At 45.5% G+C, this 17,489-nt stretch overlaps 1 protein-coding gene across 1 annotated transcript in view; it reads left to right on the forward strand.

Moving 5' to 3' along the window:
- LOC136004426 (splicing factor 3B subunit 3-like) overlaps positions 1-13,734 on the forward strand; it is a 62,491-nt gene extending 48,757 nt beyond the window's left edge. The window contains exons 8-18 of the mRNA XM_065660913.1: positions 61-156; positions 668-740; positions 5,282-5,433; positions 5,849-6,004; positions 6,403-6,558; positions 7,270-7,413; positions 8,249-8,371; positions 10,029-10,183; positions 11,444-11,618; positions 13,396-13,601; positions 13,683-13,734. Coding sequence (XP_065516985.1) covers positions 61-156; positions 668-740; positions 5,282-5,433; positions 5,849-6,004; positions 6,403-6,558; positions 7,270-7,413; positions 8,249-8,371; positions 10,029-10,183; positions 11,444-11,618; positions 13,396-13,601; positions 13,683-13,734 — 1,488 coding nt within the window. The remainder of the gene's footprint in view (positions 1-60; positions 157-667; positions 741-5,281; positions 5,434-5,848; positions 6,005-6,402; positions 6,559-7,269; positions 7,414-8,248; positions 8,372-10,028; positions 10,184-11,443; positions 11,619-13,395; positions 13,602-13,682) is intronic.
- The last annotated feature ends 3,755 nt before the right edge of the window (positions 13,735-17,489 follow it).

Raw genomic sequence — 17,489 nt, forward strand, 5'->3', positions numbered from 1 at the left:
CTGTATGTAGTTTAAGTCTCTCTTCCTGCGGTTATTGTTTGACACAGTTTCTCCACGCAGATAGCAGATTTGGCCAATGAAGACACACCACAGTTGTATGTGGCTTGTGGTCGGGGGCCCCGGTCATCTCTGAGAGTTTTAAGACATGGACTTGAGGTAAGACTTCAGCACTTCAGGAGAATGGCTTGAGAGGAAAGGACTTTAAGAAAGCCCTTGAAGTAAGGGTGCTGAAATGAAGCAGTTATTCTTTTGCTGTGGTCTGGAGAGCCACTTTATCTGTACTTGCTTCTTGGAAGTATAAGGGTTGCACTGTTTACTCTTAAAGTCTCAGAGGCTTTTTGTTCAGTTGACTCCAAACATCTGCATTTTTTCTCTTCTAATACTTGAATGTATTGAGTGAGAACATTCTTGTGTTTCTGCCAGCTGCTGCTGCTCTCTTTGCTGGGGGTGGGTGACCTTGTTTTAAAGCTTTGATGTTGCTGTAGCAGTGCTGAATGTACTCTACCCAGTAGCACATCTGGCATGGGGAGAGAGCATCAGAATTAGGAATTATTAGCTTTCCTACCATGTTGTGGGAAAGCTTAAAAGCTGCTGGTGGTTTGGTGACATACTGTACTTAAGTCTAAGCATTTGTTTGCTAAAGAACCTTCTTCCTGTTTACTCTTAGGTATCTGAAATGGCCGTCTCAGAGCTGCCTGGTAACCCCAATGCTGTGTGGACAGTGAGGAGACATGTTGAAGGTATGCAGTATTTTCCTAGAGCACAAGGAGGTGATAATGTTTTTTGGTGTGTTTTTTTTTGTTGTTCTGTCCAAGGAGATAAGAAAGGTACTGCATGGTGGTTGTGTGCCATCTCCAAAAGTTAGGCTTTGAATCAGCAGCCACCTCTTTGTAGTTAGAAGCTATCCAACTCTTGGAAGGCAGATGCAGGGACTGTGAGAAAGAAGACCCTAGGCCCACTGTAGGAGAGGATACGGTTTGAGACCATCTTCAGAACCTGAGCGTGCACAAGTCCATGGGACCTGATGGAATCCATCCGCGGGTCCTGAAGGAGCTGGCGAATGAAGTTGCTAAGCCACTGGCCATCGTATTTGAAAAATCCTGGCAGTCAGGTGAAGTTCCCGACGACTGGAAAAGGGGAAATATAACCCCCATTTTCAAGAAGGGGAAAATGGAAGACCCGGGGAATAACAGGCCAGTCAGTCTCACCTCTGTGCCTGGTAAAATCTTGGAGCACATTCTCCTGGAAGGCATGCTAAGGCACATGAAAAACAACAAGGTGCTTGGTGGCAGCCAGCATGGCTTCACTAAGGGGAAATCCTGCCTGACCCATTTGGTGGCCTTCTATGATGGGGCTACAGAATTGATGGACAAGGGTAAAGCAGTTGATGTCATCTACCTGGACTTGTCCCACACGACATCCTTGTCTCTAAATTGGAGAGATATCAATTTGATGGATGGACCACTCGGTGGATAAAGAACTGGCTGGATGGCTGCACACAAAGAGTTGTGGTCAATGGCTCCATGTCCGGCTGGAGACCAGTAACGAGTGGTGTCCCTCAGGGATCGGTGTTGGGACCGGTCTTGTTTAACATCTTCACTGCTGACATGGACAGTGGGATTGAGTGCGCCCTCAGCAAGTTTGCTGATGACACCAAGTTGTGTGGTTCGTTTTATATGCTGGAGGGAAGGAAGAAGTTCTTTAATGTAAGGGTGGTGAGGCACTGGAATGTGTTTCCCAAGGAAGTTGTGAATGTTCCATCCCTGGTGTTGTTCAAGGCCAGGTTGGACAGAGCCTTGGGTGAGATGGTTTAGTGGGAGGTGTTCCTGCCCATGGCAGGGGGGTTGGAACTGGATGATCTTAAGGTCCTTTCCAACCCTAACTATTCTATGATTCTGAAACCTATGTGCAGTGACTCCCAGGTGCAGATTCTCCACGCAGTAGTCAACAGAAGCCCATGAAAGTACTGTTATCCCATCAGTATCTTTTAAGTGAGAATAATCCTGAAGTTTGTCACTGCTCATCTGTTTGTTCACTGAACAATTCTGAGCTAATGGTGTCTGCATTTGTATCAGTTCAAATTCAGATGCTGCAGAGCATGAAAAAACTGCATTGGGCATGGGCTGGTTTATAGGAATGGAATTTTCATGGAGTAACTCAACCAGAATCCATGACAATTAACAAAAAGAGTAGGATAGAGTTGGTGGACTGAAATGTGATATTTTCATAAGTGGTCGTGACGTGTCCATGAAGCTGCAGAAAACTTGTAATGAATGCATAGGAAAATGGGTCCAGCTGTGGTTTTCCAGAATCATTAAAATGTCTCTGTTACTTGCTGAAAGGAGCTAACTGGAGCAATTAAAACAGTAATAAGCATCTCTGAAGTCTTGTGTCTGCATACAAAATAATATCTATCTGTTCAGAACTCTGGGGAGCTTGTTGTTATGCTTGGGGTTGTGCAGAGCTAAGTAGCTATCTTTTCATATTAAAATCTATAGATCTTTTTCTAACTGAGAATACTTCTCAGTGTTCTGCAGGGATTTAGTCCTCCTAATCTCAAGTAAGCTGCTATATTTTCTAAACCAAAATTGCATTGTTTGAATCTAGATGAATGAGTCTTATTCATTGACTTAATTCTGGTAAATAAAACCATTTATTTCAAAAGCTCCAGCCAAGAGGCATTAAGCAACACTACTGGACTTGAAGCAAAAAATGAACTTGTTACTGTTATTGACACAGACTTAAAGGCACGCTCTGATATAACTGTAAAAAGTATCAAGAGGTAGGAATGAGTTTTTATTTGGAGTAAGACTAAGGGAATCTGTTTTGCTTTCAAATAGGAGTTCTTTTTCCTGCTCCAGATCACATGGTTAAGCCTCCAGCTGGGTCTGGGTGGTTTATCATGAGAATGACAGCCCCCAAGGGGAAAGGCAACAGCTCTCAATAAGTTTGGAAGGCAGCGATGGTCTTTGAAATGGAATTTGTAGAACAACCTGTCTACAGGACATTTTTTAATTAAATGCTTAGCCTGTTAACTGCTAGAACCTTTGTTTAAAGCAATTGAGGAATTCTTGTAGACTTCTCGTGTTGAAAAAAACATGCAGGTTTGCAGGAGCAGCTGCTATTTAGTGTAGAAAATAACTAGTGTGTAACAGTGCACGTCTTGCATTTCTCTTGCCCAATGGCATCTCTTGACATTGGCTGTTAATGTTAGAGAAATTCCCCTGTTAAGCTGTTTAAGTAGTTACTGACTGGTTTCTATTTGCAGGTTCAGTTCTTGTGTTGTCATTTCCACAAGTGGGACCTGCTCCTGTCTGTGGGCTTCAGGAGCATGTTGGAGGTTTATGCCATAGACTGCTGTTAGAGTTGCTTTAATGGTACAAAGCACTTCAGTTTGATCAGAGCTGTGGTCTGTATACCAGATGTTTGAGAGAAGAATGATGTGGGTGGTGTTTTTTTTTTCACTTGCATATTTTTAGCTGTATGTAAGGTCTTTCTGTTTGTGACGTAGCAGGTTTGGCAGTACCTCCCTCTAAACAGGGTGGATAAGAAAAGGATCAGTTCCTGGAGCATTTCAGTTGACCCAATTCTGCTTCTTTAAGCTAGTGTATAGTGTTTGCTGGCATCCTGTATTCAACCTAGTGAGAGTTTTCCATTTTCTTTCTCTACTTAGAGAGTCATTAGCCCTTTTCCATGTCTCCTACATTTACAAATTATGGGGAAACTGCTCAAGAGCACAAACTATGACAGCTCTCTTATACCCTCACCTCTGCTAATTGTCTTGTGCTGTGGTGCATAAGTCTGAGCTTTGGGTTGAGTTGATTTAAAATGGGGATTTTTTTCTTTTTAAGAAATAGCACTTGCATGACAACAGCAGCAGAAGTGGAGTTGCTTATCTGAGGCAATCCTCCATTTCCCAACAGTCTTCATTGTTTCTGTTTGTCCTGGGTTTACCAGGAGCCGTTTTGCTCCTTCTTAGTAGCTGGTGCAAGCTCTGTGTTTTGACTTCCAGCCTGGGCAGAGAGCTGATAACACCGATTGGTTTTAATTGTTGCTAAGTAATGTTTATTCTGGCCAAGGACTCTGTGAGCCTCATGCTCTGCTGGGGACGAGGGAGGCCGGGAGGAAGCAGAGACAGGACACCTGACCCAAACTAGCCAAAGAGGTATTCCATACCACGGCACGTATCGGTCGGTGCTCGGCTGGGGGGAGTGGGGCGAGTTATTGGTCGGCTGGTGTTGAGGTGTTGTATTCTCTTCCCTTGTTATTCCCTTTATCATTATTATTATTGGTGGTAGCAGCAGTGATTTGTGTTATACCTTAGTTACTAAACTGTTCTTATCTCAACCCGTGGGAGTTGCATTCTTTTCGATTCTCCTCTCCATCCCTCCAGGGGTAGATGGAGGGAAAGAAGGGGGGGAGTGAGTGGACGAGCTTTGTGGTTGGGTTTAAACCACGAAGCCTTGTTTCCCACAAAGTTTCCCTATTTCCAAATAGGTTCTTACAACTATTTTAATTAGCATAGCTCATCCACATGCAAGCTACTTGACACTCTCAAGCTGTCCCTCTTAGGAGAAGCCAGTACTGGAGATAGTAGTTGCAATACTGTCACTTGTTCCAGTAGAAGTAAAGGTCAGTGTCTGCTCTATCTTAAAAACATAATTGTTTCTCATCCCAGGAGACTATGGGTGGCTGTGTGATGAATGTAAGCCAGCTGAGCTTCTGGATGAGGGTAGAGCAGGCTAAGCCTGAGCTCCTCTGCTGCACTGCCCCAGGCTCATTGACTGCAGCCTTTTATTATGTGGATGCTGGATAGATACGAGGTCCTGTAACCTCCTGTTTGCAGCATCCATGCTGTGGTTTCTGCAAATGAGTTCCATGTGTTCACATTATTGGGGTATTTCATTTTTCTTTGTTGGGTGTTAAATCTGGATTCAGCTCCTGGTGTGAGGTGGGGTGAATGCCTTAAAGGCTTCTAGACCTTGTGCTGTCTTTGAAAAAAATAGGCTGGAGTCTTGCTTGCCAGAATCCAGAGTATGGTGAATTGACTCTGTATCTGGATCATCATTTGATCCCTGGTTCAGTCTTGCATTGTTTGGAGTCTAGCAGTGGCTGGCTTTCAGACAGTGTGTCCTAGAATGAACTTGCATAATACTGCCAGCAGAAGTAATTACCCCAGGAATTCTGAGTAACTGCTGGACATTTGTCAGGCTGCTAATTTTGTTGGGAAGCTTTGCATCTATTTAATCAGCACCCTTTTTTCCCTGTCTCCCTTGATCAGATGAATTTGATGCCTATATCATTGTGTCCTTTGTAAATGCCACATTGGTGCTGTCTATCGGAGAGACTGTAGAAGAAGTGACTGACTCAGGATTCCTGGGTACTACACCCACCTTGTCCTGCTCTCTTCTTGGTGATGATGCTTTGGTACAGGTAATGGAAAGCTGCTTCTGATGCGTCTGCTTGTCTGCCACTCTCCGCTTGCTGCACGGCTGTGGCTTCTACAGTAGTGCAACATATATCATATCTAAAGGTGTGCATTGGCAAAGAATTACACTTGATTTGTTTCCTTTCCCTTTTTACATCCTGCTAAGTGAAACTGGACCAGATGAAGATGGTCCTAATCTTCTTTGTTGTGTGCCCAGTAGTTCCTTGCTGTAGCTCAAAGATGCAATGCTTCCAGCTGGCAAGTGGCTTTGTGCTAGTTCAGCCTGTTGCATAGCTAGTAGATCACCACTGCCAGGAGTGCAGTGTTTACCTTTGGCTTTTCTGTGTCAGAACCACCAGTGAGATGGGAGTTGTGAAGGGTGGTAAATACAGAATTGCTGTGACTTTAATTTTTTTTCAGGTTTATCCAGATGGGATCCGGCACATCCGAGCAGATAAGAGAGTAAATGAATGGAAGACACCAGGGAAGAAAACCATTGTAAAATGTGCTGTGAACCAGAGACAAGTTGTGATAGCACTGACTGGAGGAGAGCTGGTTTACTTTGAGATGGACCCAGTATGTGTGTTAATGTGGTGAATGAGTTTGGAAGAGCAAGGTGGAGTACAGGACATGTCAGAGACTGATCCTTGATCAGACCTGCAGACAGGGATTCTGTAGTGAAGCATCCTTCTTGAACAGGTAGATAAAAGCCCTGCAGAGCTGGACTGTATCTGTCTGAGATGATTAAAATCTCTGAAGTTTATAACTGAGGCTGGAAATTGTGTACTTATCCTATTGCTATTCTGGTTCTTCCAACTGTAGCTGAAATAATGCTGTAAATAAATGTTTTTTAAAAAATACAGAAAATCTGAAGCACTGTCTTAAAGCAGGGGGAGAAGGTGTGGAGAGACATTTTGGTGCTGGTTTGCCCCATTGGGTAGTCAATAAGTCTCTTTTGCATTTTTCTTTTTCAGTCAGGACAGCTGAATGAGTACACAGAGAGAAAGGAGATGTCAGCTGACGTCGTTTGTATGAGCCTGGCCAATGTTCCTCCTGGGGAGCAGCGCTCCCGGTTCCTTGCTGTTGGGCTGGTGGACAACACCGTCAGAATTATTTCCCTTGACCCTTCAGTGAGTAGCTGTGCTGTTGCTGCCTCTTCCATTGGCTTGAAATGTTGAGAAGTGGTATTCCAGAGGTGGGCTGCATCCATCTGAGCTGTCTCTCCATAATCACGTGGATGACCAGGAATGAATAGCTTATGTGGCTTTTCTGTGGGAGGAAGCATGGCTCCTCATCCTAACCTGTAACAATTCCCTTGTTTTATCTAGTCTTACCTATGCCTGGAGGCTCATCTGATGAAAAATTAAAGCATTTTCTTCATTGTTTTGTTTTGGGTTTTGGTTTTGTGTGTTTGGGATTTTTTGTTTGTTTCCCTTGTCTCACTGTTTATACCTGTACTAAAGCAGACTCATTCTGCAGTCGAGGTCAGCACCAAATCACCATTATCATTCCTCTACCTGCACCAGAGGAGTGAGTGTTCAGAGGATGGCTGAAGTAATATAAACTTTGCTTAGGTCTCCCCATGCTAAACAGCTGCAAACTGCTAGAGCAGTGGAAGGGATCTAGTTTATCTTCTCCAAACCCCAGGGCTGCTACCACTCTTGCTTGCCAAAAACCACAGAGCCAGTGTCTATTTGGACTTTTTCCTTTTTGCTGTGCTGAATGCTTCTTTCTGGAGATTTAAAAGGGCATCTTGAAGTTTCTTAGATGGAGCTTGAAATCCCCTCTTGCTATGCCAAGCCTTGCTGACTGCTGTGTCACCTCTTTTCCATCTCCCACAGGATTGCTTACAGCCGCTAAGTATGCAGGCCCTCCCTGCACAGCCTGAGTCACTGTGCATCGTGGAGATGGGTGGCACAGAGAAGCAGGATGAGCTGGGGGAGAGGGGATCCATTGGCTTTCTGTACCTGAACATTGGACTGCAGGTGAGAGGCATCTGCCTGGTTCTGACAGGCATGTCTTGGTGAGCTTTAAACACAGCACTGCACCAGCTACTAGGAAGGAGAAAAATAACTGTTACAGCTGAACCCAGGACACATTACTAGACTTAAGACGAGTCAAAAGACAGCTTATTATCCCAAATGTCATGTAGGACAAATTGCGCTTTTCCCCTTCCATGAAGAGGTCATATTCTAAAAATACATTTCTGGGTAAAATGTTGGGCAGTTCTTTAGAAACTGCCTGTAGGGCCAAGTGTCAAAGAAGTAACTGCCCATAACCACTGGCTCTGCTCTAGTAACTCTGCTGTTACACAGCTTTTTGTTGCATCCAGTACTGACTATGTGATCTTTGACCAAAAATGTTGTTGTTACAGTTCAATATGTGGTAAAAACAGAGTAGTCTAGGTTCTTTCACATGCCTCAAGCTTGATGTCAGCATGCAAGCTCTTTTTAAGTAGCGTGAGGTTTTGGGTAAATGCATTTGTACCAATGCGGATTTGGATCTGGAATTAGCCCTCAGATTTTTATGGCTTATGGGATGTATTAAACTTCTTGATCTGTGGTCTGCTTTTTGGCTTTTTCCTGTTTGGGGGTGTGTGTGTGTGTTACAAGTAATTCCTTTTGACCCTGTGGGAGTGTGCAGGAGCTATGCTTTTTCATATTAAGAGCCAGTTTGTATACAGTGTGATTGTAGAAGAGAGTTGTACCGGAAGCTAGGAATAAGCACCCAATTCTTCAGAAATTGCCTCTTTGTTTTGAATAATGGCTGTTCCTTCTTGTCTGTAATCTTGATCCAACTTTTTGGTTTGCTAATGTCAAGAATGGTGTGCTGCTGCGAACTGTCCTGGATCCTGTTACCGGTGATCTTTCTGATACCAGGACCAGATATCTTGGTTCCCGGCCTGTGAAACTCTTCAGGGTCCGAATGCAAGGCCAAGAGGCGGTAAGTGAGGCAAGCTCAGAGGGGTACAGATCCAGTCCTCAGATGTAGCATCCTGTTTTTCTTTATTGGTGGGCAGGGTGGGTGAAAAGGAAAAGGAGAAAAATAACTGTTACAGCTGAACCCAGGGCAGTGGGGAAGTGTCCTGCTGTGCTGCAAAGACCCTCTGTGTAAGGGTGGGAAGTAGAATGACTTCATAATGGAGCTGCCTGGCTCGCAGCTTGCTCATTCACAATCAGCCTTGTTCATGTTGGTATTCCCCTTATTGCTTAGGAAGTAATGTGTAGTGCTGCCCTGTGTTCTTTGAACTAGGACTCATCTGACCCATAGGTTGTGTTTGCAGTGTGTCTGGAAAGCTCTGAGCAGATTCTTGGGCTTAGAGACACTGAAAAACCTCACCTTGCCTGCCTTAGTGCACAGGGGCAGAAAGAGCCCCTTGCAGAAATCTTCCCCTTGATTGCTTAATGCAGCGATGATTGTCTCCTGTGCATGTTGAGAATGGCTCAGCCCCTGGCTGGACAGCTGCCGCACATGGTTCAGGGAAAACATTTGCAGGCTTTGGCATAGAGGGAAGAAAGTGTTTCATCATAAGTGCCTTTTTCAGCCCTTGTGACGTGGCACTGAGGAGATCAGCTACCCCCTGTTTGACTCATTTTTGGATGATACCTTCAGAATTGAGAAATACTGCTGGTTAGTGCAGGGGGCTGGATCAGGGAATCCAAGCTCTGCTTCAGTGTTATGGTACACTGAGTGAATCTCTTCAACTTGCTTCTGCCAGGTGTACCTTGGAGGTGAGGTGCTTTGCAGCTCTAGCAGAGGATGAGTATGGAATAGCTTTTCTGTTTTGAGTCCACTCTTGGTTCCTTGTCTCACAGTATGTGGAGAAAAAATAAACTGTTTATGGCCGGTCAGTGATAAGTGTGGGGTAGCCTATGAGTGTGTCAATGTAATTCCAGCTGCTGTTGCCCAGGCAGAAAGTAAGGTTGCACTAAAATTGAGTTAACTAAATCATAAAATAGGCTTCGTCCAGCCTTGCCTTGAACACTGCCAGGGATGGAGCATTCACAACCTCTCTGGGCAACCCATTCCAGTGCCTCAGCACCCTTACAGTAAAGATGTATATATAAATATATATATATATATAAAGATATATAAAAATGTATAAAGCTGAAGCGTTTAGAAGTCCATCTGCTTCCTTTGCTTCCATTAACTTGATTGAAGATAGGCTACTGATGATTTTAAGTAAATTCCACTTGAGTGCTATAGCATTTGGATGGTGACAAAGCAGTAAATATTTATTATAAAACACTTGTTCCCATTAGAGCAGGCTGTTGTTAACAAATACTTTCATAGCTTTTTTTTTTTATCTTGGCTTTTTACAGATAATAGTTTTTATTGCACCTCAGTTTGAGTATTTGTTGTCTTAATAGTGCTTTAAAGTTCCTCTTCATGCCGTACGCAATTTCTAGATAAAGCTGTTTCTTGAAAGCAAGCAGAATCTTGTGCAAGATTCTGCACAAGAGAGCACAAGTGTGCTCTGGGCTGGATGGAGTCCACCCCCAAGAACTCAGGTGTCTGGCACTGTACATCCCTTTGTATTGCAAGGAGTGAGCTTGTTTCCCTCCCCAGACCTAATAAATTTGTTGTCTGTCTTCCCCAGGTGCTGGCCATGTCAAGCCGATCCTGGCTCAGTTATTCCTATCAGTCACGCTTCCACCTGACTCCACTGTCTTATGAGACACTGGAGTTTGCATCTGGTTTTGCTTCTGAGCAGTGCCCAGAGGGCATTGTAGCCATCTCCACAAACACACTGAGGTAAGAACTGCTGGGGGAACATAGAATCACAGAATACTTAGGGTTGGAAAGGACCTCAAGATCATCTAGCTCCAACCCCCCTGCCTTTTGCAGGGACACCTCACACTAAACCATGTCACCCAATGCTCTGTCTAACCTGGCCTTGAACACCACCAGGGATGGAGCATTCATGACTTCCCTGGACAACCCATTCCAGTGCCTCACCACCCTCACAGTAAAGAATTTCTTCTAAGTAACATGCTTACTTCCAGGCTGGGATGCAAGGGAGGCAGAGGGGTGGTGAATTCTCACTAGATATTCAAAAGGAAAGAGGTAAAGTGACTTAAGAATTAAGGTCTTTTTGAGGTTATTTGATTGTGGATAATGATTTGATGAGTAGGTTGTGCTTCTCTGACTTGTTATTTAAAAAAGCTGGGAAATACAACTGAAATTCAGGTTATCCTTAAATTCTCTGATCCTTAGAGGGAAGCTTTTGATAACTGTGAACCTGTTGTGTGTTAGGATCTTGTGGCTTGTGATCTGAATTGGCTACTTTGCAGAAAACAAGCCACGTGATTTAAGAAATCAGAGGCATGACAGGGGTGTATTTGTTGCCTTTTTTAAAAATTCAGCTTAGATGCTAAAAACATAAATGAAAATAATGGACCACAAATTCAGGAGCTCTGTCATATGCACTTGAACAGGCACTTTTTTCATATCTGTCCTCACTGAAATATTACAACATTCATTGCTTTTAAAGGAATCATTCTTTTTGGAGAGACTTGTGGGTTTTAGTCACCAAATGCCAGAACTGGCATTTCAGCTGGCAAGTCACAGGAAGAAAGAGTTGGCATTGAGTTTCTCATACTGTTTTAACTGAAGTGCCCCTGAGGAGCATTTGATTACGTGTCTAAGTCTGCGTCACATTTACATTCAGATGATGTTTCTCCAAATGTACACTTCCCTTCTTCCACGTGCTCTTTGTTCCTCACGGGATAGACTTGCTTCAGCACCACTCAGGATGCACCTTGGGACAGAGAAACCCTCAAGTCAACCTTGTGTTGCAAAGCACTCCTGCCCCACAGCATTGTCTCCTGTTTAGGATGCTAGTTCTGCTCTGCACTTTTGGAGCTGTTTGCTAGTTGCTCTCTGGCCTGAGAAAGGTGCTGCTTGTCTCCAGCACTAGCCAGTTTCACAGATGTAAAGTTCAATTCCAGTTTTGTTGTCCTGGACAGCTGCTTTTGGACCTTATTTAACACATGTCACATCTTTGTCCCCCAGGATTTTGGCACTGGAGAAGCTGGGGGCAGTCTTCAACCAGGTTGCCTTCCCACTGCAGTACACACCCCGAAAATTTGTCATTCACCCAGAGAGCAACAACGTGATCATTATTGAGACGGACCACAACGCTTACACTGAGGCCACCAAGGCACAGAGGAAGCAGCAAATGGCTGAGGTAATTGGGGTTAGGGACAGGTATACACTTTTGTTCCCTGGAGGGAACTTCTGCAGCTGGAAATCCTGCCTGCTTGCCAGTTCCCAGCTGCTGTCACTGGCAAGTTCTCGTGCCCTGTATGAATGCAGGGGCTGAAGGGAGGGAAGATCTGCCTCAAAGCATCCATTTCGGCAGAATACGCTACTTCCTAGTGATCCTTTCTTTGCATGTTATTATGGCAGGCTTTAAGAACCACATTGGAGGACAGTCACACTTGTGTAGCACATTCTCTGGGCTTTCTGTGACTGAGGATGTTTGGATTTGTCGTGGTTTAAACAAAGTCAGCCATAAATCACGCAGTTGCTCTCTCACTCCCCCCTTTCCTGCCCTCCCCCTACTCCCGGAGGGACGGAGAGGAGAATCGAAAAGAATGCAACTCCCACGGGTTGAGATAAGAACAATTTAGTAACTAAGGTATAACACAAATCACTACTGCTACCACCAGTAATAATAATGCTAAAGGAAATAACAAGGGAAGAGAATACAACACCCCAGCGCCAGCCGACCGATAACTCGCCCCACCCCACCCGACCGAGCACCAACCGATACCTCATCCAACCCTGCAGTGCCTTAGCTCTTCTGGGTAACTCTCCATTACATCCTGGGCATGACATGCTAGGTTGGGTCAGGTGTCTTGTCTCTGCTTCCTCCCAGCTTTCCTTCCTCCCAGCTTTCCCTCCTCCCTGGCAGAGCATGAGGCTCACAAAGTCCTTGGTCAGACTAAAACATTTGTGTTATCAGCTCTGTTCCCAGGCTGAAAGTCAAAACACAGCGCTGCACCAGTGTCCTGGGTTCAGCAGTAGCAGTTATTTTTTCTCCTTCTCAGTAGCCAGTGCAGTGCTGTGTTTTGATCTTTTGGCCTGGGAACAGTGCTGATAGCACCGATGTTTTCAGTTGCTGCTCGAATGTTTGGTCTGGCCAAGGACTTTCTGAGCCTCCTGCTCTGCCAGGGAGGAGGGGAAGCTGGGAGGAAGCAGAGACAGGACACCTGACCCAAACTGACCAAAGAGGTATTCCATACCACAGCACGTCATGCCCAGGAGGTAACGGGGAGTTACCCGGAAGGGCTGGGGGACTGCAGGGTTGGACGAGGTATCGGTCGGTGCTCAGCTGGGGGGAGTGGGGCGAGTTATTGGTCGGCTGGTGTTGAGGTGTTGTATTCTCTTCCCTTGTTATTCCCTTTATCATTATTATTATTGGTGGTGGCAGTAGTGATTTGTGTTATACCTTAGTTACTAAACTGTTCTTATCTCAACCTGTGGGAGTTGCATTCTTTTCGATTCTCCTCTCCATCCCTCCAGGGGTAGATGGAGGGAAAGAAGTGGGGGGAGTGAGTGGACGAGCTTTGTGGTTGGGTTTAAACTGCGACAACCAGCTACTAAGAAAGAGAAAAATGACTGTTACTGCTGAACCCAGGAGAGTATTTTAGTGGGTTATTTTCTTCTCAATGTTGTTTCCAGTTGTTGAATTAAAGAAATAGCTCCCCAGACAACTGCCCCTTGGGCAGGGCAGAGCTGACATGGCTGTGCTCTGAGCTGCAGAGGCTCCCTTGGGAATAAGCTCAGGGTGGGTGGAAGCTTTGAGATTTGGTGGTTTTTGTCCTCACAGGCAGTACCTTGCCCTGGAATACCTGGGCTTAGGGGAAACAGGGAGGCTGTATTCTTCACAGAGCATCAGCATGTCTGGTAAGGAAATCCACTGAGCTGTTCTTTTTCTCCTGTCCCTTAATGTGCCTTAGGAAATGGTGGAAGCTGCTGGTGAAGATGAGAGGGAGTTGGCTGCTGAGATGGCTGCAGCCTTTCTGAATGAGAATCTTCCTGAGTCCATCTTTGGAGCTCCCAAGGCAGGGAATGGACAGTGGGCCTCTGTTATCAGGGTCATGAACCCTATCCAGGGAAATACGTTAGATCTGATCCAGCTAGAGCAGAATGAAGCTGCCTTCAGGTAAGAAGCATTGCCACGTGCACCAAGAATCTGCTTATGATGAGTCTTCTGTGGGTTTTTTTTTTTCCTTCTTTTACTTAGCTGTTACCAAGTTGAAATCCAGATGCAGCGTGTTATCAGGAGACTGGCTTGAATCCCCAAAGTGATTGACATATGCTTAAAGCTTTTGTCTTGCCTTTCCTTTCCACCCTGATCTGTCTGCATGTGACAGCAGGAGCTGGTGCTCCAGGTGGTTTTGCCGGACCCCAGCGCTTAAAGAACACCATGGGGATGTAAATCATAGAATCATAGAATAGCTAAGGTTGGAAAGGACCTCAAGATCATCTAGTTCCAACCCCCCTGCCATAGGCAGGGACACCTCACACTAAACCATCCCACACAAGGCTTCATCCAACCCGGCCTTGAACACTGCCAGGGATGGAGCACTCACAACCCCCCTGGGTAGCACATTCCAGTGCCTCACCACCCTAACAGGAAAGAATTTCCTCCTTAGATCCAATCTAAACTTCCCCTGTTTAAGTTTTAACCCGTTACCCCTTGTCCTGTCACTACAGTCCCTGACAAAGAGTCCCTCCCCAGCATCCCTATAGGCCCCCTTCAGGTACTGGAAGGCTGCTATGAGGTCTCCACGCAGCCTTCTTTTCTCCAGGCTGAACAGCCCCAACTTCTTCAGCCTGTCTTCATATGGGAGGTGCTCCAGTCCCCTGATCATCCTCGTGGCCCTCCTCTGCACTTGTTCCAACAGCTCCATGTCCTTTTTATGTTGAGGACACCAGAACTGCACACAATGCTCCAGGTGAGGTCTCACAAGAGCAGAGCAGAGGGGCAGGATCACCTCCTTCGCCCTGCTGGTCACGCTCCTTTGGATGCAGCCCAGGATACGGTTTGTTTCTGGGCTGCGAGCGCACACTGCAGCCGGCTCCTGTTCATTTTCTCATCGACCAGCACCCCCAAGTCCTTCTCTGCAGGGCCGCTCTGAATCTCTTCCTTGCCCAGTCTGTAGCTGTGCCTGGGATTGCTCCGACCCAGGTGTAGGACCTTGCACTTGTCATGGTTGAACTTCATAAGGTTGGCATCAGCCCACCTCACAAGCATGTCAAGGTCCCTCTGGATGGCATCCCTTCCCTCCAGCATATCAACCGGGCCACACAGCTTGGTGTCATCAGCAAACTTGCTGAGGGCGCACTCAATCCCACTGTCCATGTCAGCAATGAAGATGTTAAACAAGACCGGTCCCAACACCGATCCCTGAGGGACACCACTCGTTACCGGTCTCCAGCCAGACATTGAGCCATTGACCACAACTCTTTGTGTGCGGCCATCCAGCCAGTTCTTTATCCACCGAGTGGTCCATCCATCAAATTGATGTCTCTCCAATTTAGAGACAAGGATGTTGTGTGGGACAGTGTCAAACGCTTTGCACAAGTCCAGGTAGATGACGTCAACTGCTTTACCCTTGTCCATCAGTTCTGTAGCCCCATCATAGAAGGCCACCAAATTGGTCAGGCAGGATTTCCCCTTAGTGAAGCCATGCTGGCTGTCACCAAGCACCTTGTTGTTTTTCATGTGCCTTAGCATGCCTTCCAGGAGAATGTGCTCCAAGATTTTGCCAGGCACAGAGGTGAGACTGACTGCTCTGTAATTCCCCGGGTCTTCCATTTTCCCCTTCTTGAAAATGGGGGTTATATTTCCCTTTTTCCAGTCATCGGGAACTTCACCTGACTGCCAGGATTTTTCAAATACGATGGCCAGTGGCTTAGCAACTTCATTCTCCAGCTCCTTCAGGACCCGCGGATGGATTCCATCAGGTCCCACGGACTTGTGCACATTCAGATTTTGAAGATGGTCTCGAACCAGATCCTCTCCCACAGTGGGCCCAAGGTCTTCATTCTCACAGTCCCTGCGTCTGCCTTCCAAGACTTGGGTTGTGCAGTCAGAGCCTTTGTCAGTGAAGACCGAGGCAAAGAAGTCATTCAGAACCTCATCCTTCTCCAAATCCTGTGTAGCCAGTTCTCCCAGGAGCTTCCTCAGGGGGCCTATGGTGTCCCTACTCTGTCTTCTGTTTGCTACGTACCTGTAGAATCCCTTCCTGTTACCCTTAACATCCCTGTCCAAGTTTAATTCTAACTGGGCCTTAGCCTTCCTAACCTGGTCCCTAGCTTCCCGGACAACATCCCTGTGCTCTCCCCAGGCCACCTGTCCTTGCTTCCATTTTTTATAAGCCTCTTTTTTCCTTTGAATTTTCCTCAGCAGCTCCTTATCCATCCAAGGAGGTCTCCTGGCCCTCCTGCTGCACTTCCTTCTAGTTGGGATGCAGCACTCCTGAGCTGAACACAGTTAAGGCATAGTTTGAAGAAAAACCTCTTAACACTTTTCTTAGTTCATTACTATTCCTCACATAAATGGAGTCTGACATCATGGACTGAATGGACTCAGCAGCTTTATGGGGATTGGTCCATGCACTAAGGAATGCTCTCTCTCTCTGTTTGTGTGAGTGTGGATGTTCATATATATATATGAGACAAGAGTGATGGTATATTGAAAAATGTGGGATCTGAGCATGACGTGAATGGCATGGAATAAGGGGTGCATACTGTCCTGGGTTCAGCAGTAGCATTCATTTTTCTCCTTCTTAGTAGCTGGTGCAGTGCTGTGATTTTGACTTTCAGCCTGGGAACAGTGGTTCCAATAAACCCATGGTTTTAGTTGTTGCTAAGTAATGCTTACTCTGACTGAGGACTTTTCTGATTCTCATGCTCTGCCAGGGAGGAGGGGAAGTCAGGAGGAAGCAGAGACAGGACACCTGACCTAGCCAAAGAGGTATTCTGTACCACAGCACGTCATGGCCAGTATATAAGCTGTTGAGAGTTACTCAGAAGGCCCAGATCACTACTTGGGTCTTGCTAGGTATTGGTCAGTGGGTAGTGAGCAATTGTATTTTCTCCCCTTGTTAATCCTGTTATCATTATTATTGGTGGTAGCAGTAGTGGTTTTGTGTTATACCTTAGTTACTACACTATTCTTATCTCAACCCGTGGTAGTTACATTCTTTCGATTCTCCTCCCCATCTCTCTGGGAGCAGGGGTAAGAAGTGGGGGGGGGGAGTGGGTGAGCTGCTGCATGGTTCTGGGTTGCTGGCTGGGCTTAAACCACGACAAACGGTCCAATGCTCCTTTTGGTGTTGCAAACAATCCATGATGAACTATGACGAATGGAAGAGAAACAAAGTTAAGCATCAAATAGAAACAGGGAAATACTTCATGAAACTTTAAATAAGAATGAAATAACTCAGTTGGAAAAGAGGGGGGATTGAAGAACGGGGTTGATTGAAGAATAGGGTTGTAAATAAGTAACTTCAAGGACGTTAGTCTTTTTTAGCAACTATAGGAAAAAAGAAATTACTAAGATAAAAATTGCCAGAACCACCTGGTGGTTACTGATATGACAGCGATCCTAAAACAAAGTGATGAAGAAATAACCAGCAGGGGTCCGAAAGCCCACTACAACATTTTAGTGCACATGCAGGAGGGATTCTCTAAAAGTGTAATGTAATGTATGTAATCTAATGAATATGTATGTTTAAGGACAATATAATCACAGCCTGGCTGATACTTGGATGAGACACGCTAGGAGGAGCGATCCCTCGTGTCTCCCAATGCTGCAATAACGAATACCTGCTTGTCAACTTAAACTTTGTTGGTGAGTTCCTGGAGATTTCTCTGAATCACATCAGTTCTGCAAACTTCATCACACAACTTCTAAGTGAAACAACCCACAAGTTCCCCCTGGCTGTGCTTTCAATGCACGGTGTAAAGTATAAAATACCCTTATCTTCTGATTCAGAGAAAACTGCAGGAACAAACTCGCCAACAAAGTTTCAAGTTGACA

Source organism: Lathamus discolor, chromosome W (genome assembly GCF_037157495.1).
Source record: "Lathamus discolor isolate bLatDis1 chromosome W, bLatDis1.hap1, whole genome shotgun sequence".
NCBI classification, from domain to species: Eukaryota; Metazoa; Chordata; class Aves; order Psittaciformes; family Psittacidae; genus Lathamus; species Lathamus discolor.